The sequence below is a fragment of the Penaeus vannamei genome, chromosome 2 (assembly GCF_042767895.1).
Source record: "Penaeus vannamei isolate JL-2024 chromosome 2, ASM4276789v1, whole genome shotgun sequence".
Classification (NCBI taxonomy): domain Eukaryota; kingdom Metazoa; phylum Arthropoda; class Malacostraca; order Decapoda; family Penaeidae; genus Penaeus; species Penaeus vannamei.
Window position 1 is genome coordinate 35,088,394 of NC_091550.1, and position 14,089 is coordinate 35,102,482.

Here is a 14,089-nt window from a genome sequence, read left to right on the forward strand (position 1 = left end):
GTAGGTGTGCGCAAATGTGGGTGGTTGCAAATGTGTGTGCATACAAGCATGGGTGCACATGAGTGTGTATGAACAAGTATGTGCAAGTGTGTCTGCATGCAAGCGTGTCTGCATACAAGTGTGCATGCAAGTGTGTCTATACAAGTGTGTGTGTATTAGTGTATACAAGTGTGGGTGCATGCAAGTGTGTGTGTGTGTGTTAGTGCATACAAGTGTGGGTGCATGCAAGTGTGTGTATGTGTGTGTGTGTGTGTGTGTGTGTGTGTGTGTGTGTGTGTGTGTGTGTGTGTGTGTGTGTGTGTGTGTGTGTGTGTGTGTGTGTGTGTGTGTGTGTGTGTGTGAATGTGTGTGAATGTGTGTGAATGTGGGTGCATGTATGAAAGTGTGAGTGCATGCTTGGGAGTGTGTGTGTGGGCGTGCAAGTATGGGTGCATGCATGCGAGTATGGGTGCGTGCATGCGAGTGGGTGCGTGCATGCGAGTGGGTGCGTGCATGCAAGTTGATGCTTGCATGCAGGTGGGTGCGTGTGAGTGTGGGTAAATGCTAGTGGGATGCGTGCATGCGATTGGATGAGTGCATGTGATTGGGTGTATGTGAGTGTGGGTAAATGCTAGTGCATGCATGACAGTGTGGGTACATACTTATGAGTATGGGTGCATTTGCAAGTGTGGGTGCTTATATATGTGGGTACATGGGAGTGTGGGTCCGTGCGAGTGTGGGTGCATGTGAGTGTGGGTGCGTGCGAGTGTGGATGAGTGCAAGTTTGGGTGCATATCAGTGTGGGTGTGTGCGAGTGTGGGTGCGTGCGAGTGTGGGCGTATGTGAGTGTGGGCATATGCGAGTGTGGGTTTGTATGAGTGTATCCAAGAATGGGTGTGTATGGGTGGATGTGGGTGGGTGGTGTAAATGTGGATATCTGATTCAAATTTTTCTAGGTACAGTAATCCCTCGACTTAGAAATTATAAAGGCAGGAACATCAAGTAAGTTTATAAAACCTACTTTGCTGATCTATTCTCACCACAAAAGAAATAACAGTCTATGAAAATACCAGAGTATCTTTTTCCATCAATCGTTATATTCCAAGTATCACATACAGCTGGCCTGTCATACAGCACACCAAAAAAAATCCCCTGGCTGTGCATAAAAATTGGTTCTCTACACTACTTTATATACCCAAATCTATTTAACATGTGCAATACTTTATTTCATTAAAAAAAATATACAAATGAACACTGGGGTGCAAGAATGCAGATAAGTAGAAAAGACTATAATAGTAAATAACCTGCAAGTCTGTGTATGCCTGAGACCATTTTTCTTACTCTCCTTTCACCAGAACTATGCACTTAACTGTTTGAACTATACAAAATCATTAATATTAGTAAGTGTAAGTATGCAAAACAACTTTTGGTCCTGATTTCCTTTAGGTGCAATCAACTGTTTATTTGCTGTTAATGTCTGCTGTTGTCTACTAAATAAATTTCATCAAATTATCATGTTACCTGTATGGCACTTATTTACCATTCATCTCTTTACCAAGTATGACATGATGATAACACTAATAATCTACAATATCATCTTCATTTGAAAATAAAAAACATGTATATAAAAAAATGAATCAAATGATTAGTCAAATGCTTACTTAAGTGTCTAGAAATGAATGTGTACCAAACTTAATAATTTAAATTAAAATGCAGCAAAGTAAACCTTAAACTTTTTACACTATTCTTAGTTGAAGTACAAAAATTAACTGCACAGCAAATTTACTCTTATATACTATTTTTTTTTGTCTCATACTGGATTAATTTCTTACTCAATTTGTGTAAGTCATATCCAAAAACTGCTGGGGTTTTCATTAATCGAAGGATTACTGTAAAATCATAAACTTACTTAGGCTCCAATGTGATTGTCAACCATATATGACTCAACTGACATCACATACTCTTTCCCAGATTTGACAAATGTGACAAAACCAAACACCACATAAATTACATATCTCAAGCCTGTGGTAACTGAAATGGAAGAATCATTCAAATTGCTAAACTGAAAGATCCATCCCTTTGATGTTTTGATAATGTCCAGCGCCCTGCATGCTATTATGGAAACAACATCTAGTACATAAACTGTGAAACATAATTGGAAAAATATCTATTGTACAAGTAATGGAATCTCTGAAAGATGAATCTCAACACATGTACTTGAAATCATCTACTTCAATGTGAATCTTGGCACTAGTCCACAAACCTTGAGTCATTTTCAATGAACTACAATAGTATCAAAAGATTTACACTAATTGCTTAACCTGACTAACATTTTGTTGCACTTGGGAAAAGGACACCTTGGGGAAAATAAAAACTAATGACAACTTTTGGTGAAATCACGTCTTGTGAGGATGAGATGCACGGAACTTAATCCCTTTGATTTTAACACTGAAGGGACAGTTCTTGTTCATGTGGTAAGTCTTCATCAGTTTCTCTTCACTCATAATACTTTCGTCCCATACAACCTATGGCACTTTTGAGACATATGACTCATGACACAAGGCCATACACTCATCACTTAGAGCCATGAGATGCATGGCATGTAGTTATCTTGTGCACAATTATGTGACTTATCATGGTAACTTTAATACTATATTTTCTTTGCTAAGAGAGGCAATGTCACCCAAAAGGGTTTCTAGTCAAGAAAGACAGCCATCAGGTAAAGAATTGCTACGGTATAAAAACCATACAAAACTACAAATGAGGATCATAAGCCTACCAAAGTTAAAGGAAGGCCAAATTCTTGTGCTAATCAGCCTGTATAACAAAAATACTGGTTCATGCAAATCCCCAACACAATGCCATGTACTGGGAATGCATGAGTTTTTCTTTCATTCTTTTTTTTAAGTGGGGAGGGTCTCTTCTATCCTCACTATCTTTTTTTTCATAAGTTTGTTTCTAAGGCAGAATCTTGTCTTTTTTTCTTGAATACCATAAGCACTACAACCGAATAAACACTGTCTTTGATTTGGAAGATTCACTCAAATTTAAAAACTGGTATCAAGTTCAGATCTATGGGGAAAGTGAGAACACATTCTAGGCAGTACGTGTTTACCCTAGTATCGGAGATGTGTTTACAACAGCCGATCTAGAGTTGTTATAACTATAAAATGGCTACATAGCCAGGTAGGACTTGGAATATGCAGCTGCACAAAGAACAAAGTAAAATGATATATTGAAAAATAAGACAAAATCTCAATGTGATTTTATGACTCATTCAACAAAATAATTTGTGTTACAAAACACACTAGACAAAAGATTAACAGTCCTTACAATATTACTTTCTTTTCTGCTACCATTTTGGAGTAGCCTTGGACAGTTCAAAATGTACAAATCAAATATAACAGTGACTATAATTTTTCAAACTCATAACAACCAAAGAAATATCTACATTCATATCACTCCTAAGTGATAATATATCTTTTGATTGAGGATTCTTTCTGTTTACCTATATAGATAAACCACTTATTCCTATAAAAGAAAAGAAAAGAAAAGAAAAAACATGGCAAAACCTCTCAACTGTATATACATCTAAAAAAAAAAAGGCCAATCATTTAAAGGAAAAAACAATCACAGCAAAGATATACAGTACACTTCTTATACAGATGAATCTCAAGGCCAAACTCAAACCTGGGCTCCATTCATCCGATTATGCTGCATGACAACCGTTGCCACAGACAGGCAGCACATACAAGAGGTGAGAAGGCCTACAGCAATGTAGACAGATGTGATCAGCCAGAAGGCAAACTGGTACAGGGTGAAGTCACAATAATCATGAGAACCTTCAACATAGTTGGGTTCATAGATTCGATACACCCACACACATCCTGAAGGGAAAGAAAAAATGTTTATATCATTAATGCTGCATAACATTTTCTCTGCCTTTAAAAAAAATCTACATACTCATTGCAATAATGTATCAATACAATGTCTTCAGATTTCCAAAACATTTGTCTGGGTTAACAGTGGGGTACAGTCAACTTACAGAAAAAATCCATTAAAAATAATTCCATTCAAAGTAAATCATTATATATTTCCTTACAAATATTATGCTATACATTCAATCTTAATGAGCAAGAATGCCCTACATCCTACAGTCTTCCATTCATGACATAATTCACTAGAGGTTCATGACTTAATGTCTTGATAATCAATTATGATAATTTCTTTCGGAGATTGTGAGTAGTTATTTGACATACAATTATCAATTTCTTATTCTTTTGAAATTCACTATATGAAATGCCACACTGTTATGAATGTATTATCGCATGATATGGTGATATTATTGTAATTATTATTTTATTCAAGGTATGAAAATTCTGTACTGACGTAATTATTTTCAACAGCATTAGGAAAGTATATTTTCATTGGTAAGAAAAATATTTTAAACTGAAAAATCTACTTCTGTGATACAGATGTTTAAAGATTTCAATGCTCACACTACAGTTGTCTCTAGCTTGATATATATCAAAGCTTCATATGTTACTTGTATGTATGAAGTAATGATCAACTGCAAGAGGAGCAGGAGAAGTGGCCATAAGCTAGGGAGATGCAAGACAGAATGATGGCTGAGGAGCACCTGGAGTTGGCGGTAGCAATTCACAAAGGCTGCCACTCTTCTTTTCTTGTCTTCTCTGACTTTCTTAATGTTTTCCAACTGCTTACATTACAAAATAATGATGTATCACAAAAAATACTTGACAAACACGCATAGCTGGTATGCACCCCTCACCCTCCCCTTCCCCATCTCTACTGGCCAAAGGAATTTAAGCTGTGGTGCTACACTTTACTACAATACTGGTACTGCCATATTATCCAACACATGCCTGAACCTGAAAGCAATGGGGAGTGGGGGGGAGTGAGCAGAGACAAGGGACAGAGAGCAAAGAACTGATATTGACAAAGACAGAGGACAGATACAAGAGAGAGAGAATGAGGAGAGAGACAACTAAGAGAAAAGAAAGGAGGAGTGATCAGACAGATAGTAGAGAAGAATGAGAGAGGAAAGAGAGAGAGGAGAAAGCAAGAGGGAGAGAAAAGGGGATAGAGAGACAAAGTAAAGCAATGTATACAAGACATATATAACTCAGCAAGTCCATAGTTTATTAGTTACAAATAAATAATTTATTCTTTACCCTTTGGACAACCTGCCTGCTCTAATTTTTTGTGAAATCTTTTATACTTAACCCATTAGCGACGGTCCATTTGGAAGCAGGTAATTACGGTTTCTGGGCGGCATCAAAATCGGCACACGGGACAGTCCAGGAACTGGCCCATGCACTGCCCACCATGGGCGACAAAATCAGAGCACAAGCTCCGATCTAGCATAGCACCACTGGGACAGCTGGCAATGTTTATTTTTCCAGGTGTCACATATGTGTGACTACCCATCGTAAGTGGGTTAACCCACTAATCACGGTATATTTTGAAGCCAAAAATAAGTTTTCAGCCGGCTACAGGTGACTACGCAGCGTAAGTGGGTTTACCCACTAATGCCGGTATATTTTGAAGCCGAAAATAAAAGTTACCAGGCGGCTACAAAATCGGTGCATGGGGCTGGCCCGGACTCTGCCCGCGCGCCCACCGCAGCCCCCTGTTGAATCAGAGTGCAAGCTCCAATACAGCTTCACACTGGCAGGGAGTCTGGCAATTTTTTTTTTCCAGGTGTCTCATTTGTGGGACACCTGTCATAAATGGGTAAGGGCTTAGCAGTCCAATGTGATGTCACCTTATATCTCCTTTTTTGAATTTGCAGATTTTTTTTCATAACGATATGAGTATTGATACTGTTATCATTATCTTTGACATCATGATTACAATGTTATCAAAATACTAATAACAATAAAAAAAATCTCAGAAATCAAAGAAAAGGGTAAACAGGTGAGATGGGTAGTTTTAGTAATTGAATCTTTCATGACTAAGAACTTGGAGTCTTGTATGTGTAAAATTAATAAACTAAAATCAGTGGATATGGTATGTATGTGATGGCATCCTAGCACAAAGGGTCAACCATCATGATTTTTTCAATGCCCATACAACAAATTACAAAGCCTCACCTAAAATGAACCAGATACACAAAAAGAAATTGATGGCCCCAGTGAACTGCAATCTCCGGTGCCATGGAATTGGTCCATCATGACTTTCACCTCCGTCGTCTTCTGCCAGTGGACGGCGAAGCCTCCCTTGTAGGTCCAACAAGTTCTTTACTACTCCAAATGTTCCTTTCAAGTACATGCAAATGTTTGTTCATTAGCATTGAAATCATATAGTTTATAATTTTTCATTCTCCAATACTACATACAAAATATATTGTATCTATTTCTAATGTCCTTTACATCTTCAATATATTTTACACAGCCATAAGTATATTCATTGCTGGCAATTCAGAATTTGTGAGTCTATGGTAACTTTATATCTACTGAAATTCTCTTGACCACTGAACAGCATAAGCTCTGACCTAAAACCAACCTCCAATGACAAGATAAATGGGAATCATTTTCTCAGCCGGACATTCATCCATTTTGAGGGATCCAACGATGATCATGAAGATTGGAATCACAATCGTCACACTGATCATCACTGTGCAACCAACTGAAAAATATAAGTTGCATCACCTTCACCTTTCACTAAACCAGACAAAGTTTTTACATTAGCTGTGATTCACAGGCACTGTGCAGTGATTCTTTTCACAAAACATTATTTCTATAAGCAAAAATAAATCATAGCAGCACATTTGATCTCTATCTTTAAAAATAAATATACTAAATAAATATATATATTTTTTTTTAGAGCAGAAAAATTATATTCACCACCAGGTAAATCCTGCACCTACCCCTTTTCTAAAAAGAGAAGACCATAATACTAAAATTACAATGTTTGGATTGTCTCAAGCAATAAATGAAAACTTCTACCTAAATGACAAATGAACAGCTAAACAGCATCTTTAATCTCTAAACAGCAAACAAAGTACTGAGGCAATCCTATCTGGCAGGTATAATTCCATTCACCCAAGTCCATATTTTCTGCTGACTGGAGCAGCTTTACTGAGTGCATTTTTAACCCCTTGCTGCCCAACACTTTTTCAATCATTGTTTACATAAGCTGTAACATCCTAAATGGTTCTTTGCATATTCAGAAATTAAGCACCTAGTTGTATCAATAGGGCACAACTGTATCAACCACTTGAAGAAAAGATCAAAGGTATTAACTACCTGCATTTACATACAACTAATAAAACACTTTTTTTTTCTTGGTACTACAAGGTATTATCTGAAATTTGTACAAAACTCCCCTTAGGCCACAGCATTTATTTTTCTTGAATAGCGGGCCTGCCGAAATTAACTTCCAGGAAAATGAAAAAAAAAAGGTGAAAATCCAGAATCTTTATTTTCATCTCCTGCCAATATTGTGACCTCCGCAAAAGAAATAGCAAAAAAATTAATACAGATCAATTTGTCTATGACACATAATGTATGGTATCATTTCTCCCATCCCCAAAACAAAAATAAAAAATATTTGGTGGAAATACCTTGCTCTAACGCGTCAAGTCATGTTTATTATCTATCGCGTCCATGGTCAGTGGTTGCTTCTGATCAGTCATGGCGTGTTTCACAATATGGGCAGAGAACCTGTGCACTAGGATGTAAACACTCACATTCAAACATCAAAACAAAAATGGCCATGGCAAGTGGTGTGCAAAATGGCAAAGTACATATATATGTCAATTTTTTTATAAATATTTTCTATATTGATTTCTAAAATAATAAATTCTGGCTGAAAGAATTCTTTGTCTGTTTTCGATCAATTCCTCAAAGACTTCCAGTAAGACAGAATTGTACTTCCTCCAGTTGGGACTGGAACTGATACATTCCTTTACTTCTGCTCTTTGGAAGGTAGGAGGTACACTTGTCTTATCTTGGTTCTGGGGATTTTCTTTTTGCTCCCACCGACATTTCATTATCACCAGACTTGCCCGCTATTCAAGAAAAAAATTGCTGTGGCCTTAGTGACCTGCTGAGAAAGCACAGCAGTAACAAGCCTGACTGAAAGCAGTATTAGATTGAAAGTTTCAATTCCTGAAACTTATTCTTTCAAGTCTAATCCATTACTTTGTTTGCTAGATATGACTAAAGTCTTTTATCTTTGTACAGATGACAGTGACAAAGGGGTGGGAGCAGTAGTCTTGCAAAACGTGAAGAGCTGTAAGATGCACATTGCCTTTGCAAGTAGAAAGTTACCTGACCATGAAGTAAACTATGCCATCATTGAAAAAGAATGTCTATCTGTTGTTTGGGCCTAAGAGAAATTCAGAATTAACTTATTTGGCAAGGAATTTATCCAACAAACAGATAAAAAATAATCATCTTTTCTCTTCTGCAGGATGACTTCAAATGGATCAATATCAAAATGTCTATCTACTGGTGATGACTTGCATGGACTTACTTGTTCCCAAAAATAAGATGATCAGGTTCTTGATGAAGTCTACAAGACCATTTGAACTCTTCTGGACTTCTCTGACTCGCCCAAAGAGTGACTCATAGGTGGGTGGAGGGACTGCAAGAGAAGTGCATGGTTGGATTATGATACCAAGGTGGATTATGGGGCTGGCAGCAAGAACAGTCATTATCTATCAAATGCCTACATGTATTTCTCATTCATTATGAGATCTGCAAAAGGAGCAAGAAATATAGAAAAGGGAAAATAAGAAAGAAAGCAAGAATCAAAAAGAATTAATTAAAGGAAAAAGGACAGAAGGAGAAAGGACTAACTATAGATTTAAAGATATAACAATGAAAATTAGGGGAAGCACAGGAAAGAAAAAGTAAAAGGAAACCTCAGTTAAAAGAAAGTCAAGAACATGATAGCCTTTTGCCTACCATTGAGGTTGTGACATTCATCGTACGAAGGTGGAGGCCCTGGCATAGGTTCCGATGGGCTCATCTCAGGCGGCTGGAAGGAGTAGGCAGGCGGAGGCCCAAGCATGTCCTCTAGGGGGGGGATGCTATCAGTTGTAGTTATCTGAAAATATAATCGCAGCCAATAAGGTAAATCTTCACACTCTATTTTCAGAAATAAAAATCTCTTTCACTGACTCCTCTCACCTTTATCATCAGAGCCCACGAAGTGTGAGTTAAGTTACCGTGCGAGGTGATGGCGGTGGGAGGGGTGTGGTGGGGGTCTCCGTCTGGAAGGAGGTGGTGGTGATCACATCCCCGGGGGTGGAGGCAGCACTGCTACTACCTTCTAGCTCCTGGAAGAAGTGATAGTGTAAGGATAAAGAGACTTAAATGAAAAGAGAAAAACTTAACATAATAATGATGATAATGATTATGATAATGATAATAATGATGATATTGACAATGATAATGATAATGATAATGATAATGATAATGATTCGATACTGTATTATGTGAATGAACAAAAGAATGAACCCATCATAAAAAAAACAAGAGAATGAACCTATCATAAAAAAAACAAGAGAATGAACCCATCATAAAAGAACAAGAGATTTAACCCATCATAAAGAACAAGAGAATGAACCAATCATAAAGAACAAGTGAATGAACCCATCATAAAAGAACAAAACAATGAACCCATCATAAAGAACAAGAGAATGAACCCATCACAAAGAATAAGAAAATGAACCCATCATAAAGAACAAGAGAATGAACCCATCATAAAAGAACAAGTGAATGAACCCATCATAAAGAACAAGAGAATGAACCCATCATAAAAGAATAAGAGAATGAACCCATCATAAAAGAACAAAAGAATGAACCCATCATAAAAGAACAAGAGAATGAACCCATCATAAAAGAACAAGTGAATGTACCCATCATAAAAGAACAAGAGAATGAACTCACCATAAAAGAACAAGTGAATGAACCCATCATAAAAGAACAAAACAATGAAGCCATCATAAAGAACAAGTGAATGAACCCACCATAAAAGAACAAGTGAATGAACCCATCATAAAAGAACAAATAAATGAACCCATCATAAAAGAACAAGTGAATGAACCCACCATAAAAGAACAAGTGAATGAACCCACCATAAAAGAACAAGTGAATGAACCCATCATAAAAGAACAAGTGAATGAACCCACCATAAAGAACAAGTGAATGAACCCATCATAAAGAACAAGTGAATGAACCCACCATAAAAGAACAAGTGAATGAACCCATCATAAAAGAACAAGAGAATGAACCCAACATAAAAGAACAAGTGAATGAACCCATCATAAAGAACAAGAGAATGAACCCATCATAAAAGAACAAGAGAATGAACCCATCATAAAAGAACAAGTGAATGAACCCATCATAAAAGAACAAGTGAATGAACCCATCATAAAAGAACAAGTGAATGAACCCAACATAAAAGAACAAGTGAATGAACCCAACATAAAAGAACAAGTGAATGAACCCATCATAAAAGAACAAGTGAATGAACCCACCATAAAGAACAAGTGAATGAACCCATCATAAAAGAACAAGTGAATGAACCCACCATAAAAGAACAAGTGAATGAACCCAACATAAAAGAACAAGTGAATGAACCCATCATAAAAGAACAAAACAATGAACCCAACATAAAAGAACAAGTGAATGAACCCATCATAAAAGAACAAGTGAATGAACCCAACATAAAAGAACAAGTGAATGAACCCATCATAAAAGAACAAGTGAATGAACCCACCATAAAGAACAAGTGAATGAACCCATCATAAAAGAACAAGTGAATGAACCCACCATAAAAGAACAAGTGAATGAACCCATCATAAAGAACAAAACAATGAACCCATCATAAAAGAACAAGTGAATGAACCCATCATAAAAGAACAAAACAATGAACCCATCATAAAGAACAAGAGAAAGAACCCATCATAAAAGAACAAGTGAATGAACCCAACATAAATGAAGAAGTGAATGAACCCATCATAAAAGAACAAAACAATGAACAAGTGAATGAACCCATCATAAAAGAACAAGTGAATGAACCCATCATAAAAGAACAAGTGAATGAACCCACCATAAAAGAACAAGTGAATGAACCCATCATAAAGAACAAGTGAATGAACCCATCATAAAAGAACAAAACAATGAACCCATCATAAATGAACAAGAGAATGAACCCAAAATAAAAGAACAAGTGAATGAACCCACCATAAAAGAACAAGTGAATGAACCCATCATAAAAGAACAAGTGAATGAACCCATCATAAAAGAACAAAACAATGAACCCATCATAAAAGAACAAGTGAATGAACCCATCATAAAAGAACAAGTGAATGAACCCACCATAAAAGAACAAGTGAATGAACCCATCATAAAAGAACAAGTGAATGAACCCATCATAAAAGAACAAGTGAATGAACCCATCATAAAAGAACAAAACAATGAACCCATCATAAAAGAACAAGTGAATGAACCCATCATAAAAGAACAAGTGAATGAACCCATCATAAAAGAACAAGTGAATGAACCCATCATAAAAGAACAAGTGAATGAACCCATCATAAAAGAACAAGTGAATGAACCCAACATAAAAGAACAAGTGAATGAACCCATCATAAAAGAACAAAACAATGAACCCATCATAAAGAACAAGTGAATGAACCCATCATAAAAGAACAAGTGAATGAACCCACCATAAAAGAACAAGTGAATGAACCCATCATAAAAGAACAAGTGAATGAACCCATCATAAAAGAACAAAACAATGAACCCAACATAAAAGAACAAGTGAATGAACCCATCATAAAAGAACAAGTGAATGAACCCATCATAAAAGAACAAGTGAATGAACCCATCATAAAAGAACAAAACAATGAACCCAACATAAAAGAACAAGTGAATGAACCCATCATAAAAGAACAAGTGAATGAACCCATCATAAAAGAACAAGTGAATGAACCCACCATAAAAGAACAAGTGAATGAACTCATCATAAAAGAACAAGTGAATGAACCCACCATAAAAGAACAAGAGAATGAACCCAACATAAAAGAACAAGTGAATGAACCCATCATAAAAGAACAAAACAATGAACCCATCATAAAAGAACAAGTGAATGAACCCACCATAAAAGAACAAGTGAATGAACCCATCATAAAAGAACAAGTGAATGAACCCATCATAAAAGAACAAGTGAATGAACCCACCATAAAAGAACAAGTGAATGAACCCATCATAAAAGAACAAGTGAATGAACCCATCATAAAAGAACAAGTGAATGAACCCATCATAAAAGAACAAAACAATGAACCCAACATAAAAGAACAAGTGAATGAACCCATCATAAAAGAACAAGTGAATGAACCCACCATAAAAGAACAAGTGAATGAACCCATCATAAAAGAACAAGTGAATGAACCCAACATAAAAGAACAAGTGAATGAACCCACCATAAAAGAACAAGTGAATGAACCCAACATAAAAGAACAAGTGAATGAACCCATCATAAAAGAACAAGTGAATGAACCCAACATAAAAGAACAAGTGAATGAACCCACCATAAAAGAACAAGTGAATGAACTCACCATAAAAAAACAAGTGAATGAACCCATCATAAAAGAACAAGTGAATGAACCCAACATAAAAGAACAAGTGAATGAACCCAACATAAAAGAACAAGTGAATGAACCCATCATAAAAGAACAAGTGAATGAACCCACCATAAAAGAACAAGTGAATGAACCCATCATAAAAGAACAAGTGAATGAACCCATCATAAAAGAACAAGTGAATGAACTCACCATAAAAGAACAAGAGAATGAACCCAACATAAAAGAACAAGTGAATGAACCCATCATAAAAGAACAAAACAATGAACCCATCATAAAAGAACAAGTGAATGAACCCATCATAAAAGAACAAAACAATGAACCCAACATAAAAGAACAAGTGAATGAACCCATCATAAAAGAACAAGTGAATGAACCCAACATAAAAGAACAAGTGAATGAACCCATCATAAAAGAACAAGTGAATGAACCCACCATAAAAGAACAAGTGAATGAACCCATCATAAAAGAACAAGTGAATGAACTCACCATAAAAGAACAAGTGAATGAACCCATCATAAAAGAACAAAACAATGAACCCATCATAAATGAACAAGAGAATGAACCCCATTGTAAAAGCATAAAATATAAGAAAGATTGCCATGTGAAAAAAAAATTTCATAACTCAGAATGTATGTCCCTAGACCCCCTCCTGGTCGCCGTATTTCCCTATTGGTTGCTCTGCCCCCTGACCCACTCCCAGTTATTATATTTCCCTATTGGGGCTTTGCCCCCAGATCCCCTCTCAGTCGCTGTATTTTCCTACCTGAGGCTCTGCCCCCACTCACCCTCCCAAACACCACCAAATAGTCATTTAAAGATACAAATTGAGTTTACCTTATGGTTGAAATGAAGGTGGCTGGGATGTGACGAACTTCCAAAGAAGTTCTGCAGTTGGAACATGGTTATTCTTTTTCAATGAATTAAGTGTTATCTCCGATATCATAACAATTTCTGTAAGAGATCGTTTTCATCAGAAACCAGAACCACAAGTAACACTGTAAACAAACTTAACCTTTGGAATGAGTTATGAGGACTGTGACAACAGAACTGTCAAATTCGCTGCAAGGCGAGGTGGGCTGGATTTTATAACTGGAGGAGAGTGGGCATTCGACGCAATACATATTCGTTGTTTAAATCTAATCAGTTGCCTTCTGCAGACTAATTTTGATATCAATGAAATGTAGTGTTTCATTGCCTACACCAAGACAGTGACGAAGACAATAAAGATAACAATTACAATGATGATGATGATGACGATGATAATGATGACAATGACAATGAAAATAAAGATGAAAATGAAATTAGTGATGACAATGATAAGGACCATGATGATGATGATGATGACCATGACCATGATAATAACTACAATGATAGTGACAAGGATAACTATGACTGACTAAATCTATGACTATAGCAATGACAAAGAAAGGGACAATGATGGCAGAGAAAATGACAGACAATGATAACAGAAAGATAATGATAATG

General features: G+C 36.4%; 1 protein-coding gene across 3 annotated transcripts in view; it reads right to left on the reverse strand.

The window, feature by feature from the left end:
* Nucleotides 1-228: 228 nt before the first annotated feature.
* The window catches only part of LOC113823915 (uncharacterized), a 24,972-nt gene continuing 11,111 nt past the window's right edge, over nucleotides 229-14,089 (reverse strand). For 2 of the 3 annotated variants that reach the window (XM_070132422.1, XM_070132418.1), the window contains 7 exons: nucleotides 13,439-13,555; nucleotides 9,179-9,289; nucleotides 8,916-9,057; nucleotides 8,482-8,592; nucleotides 6,508-6,630; nucleotides 6,096-6,260; nucleotides 229-3,866 (listed from right to left, as the gene is read on the reverse strand). In XM_070132422.1, coding sequence (XP_069988523.1) covers nucleotides 3,664-3,866; nucleotides 6,096-6,260; nucleotides 6,508-6,630; nucleotides 8,482-8,592; nucleotides 8,916-9,057; nucleotides 9,179-9,289; nucleotides 13,439-13,504 — 921 coding nt within the window. In that variant the 5' untranslated portion in view covers nucleotides 13,505-13,555 and the 3' untranslated portion in view covers nucleotides 229-3,663. The remainder of the gene's footprint in view (nucleotides 3,867-6,095; nucleotides 6,261-6,507; nucleotides 6,631-8,481; nucleotides 8,593-8,915; nucleotides 9,058-9,178; nucleotides 9,290-13,438; nucleotides 13,556-14,089) is intronic. The other variant, XM_070132427.1, reaches the window with a different exon arrangement.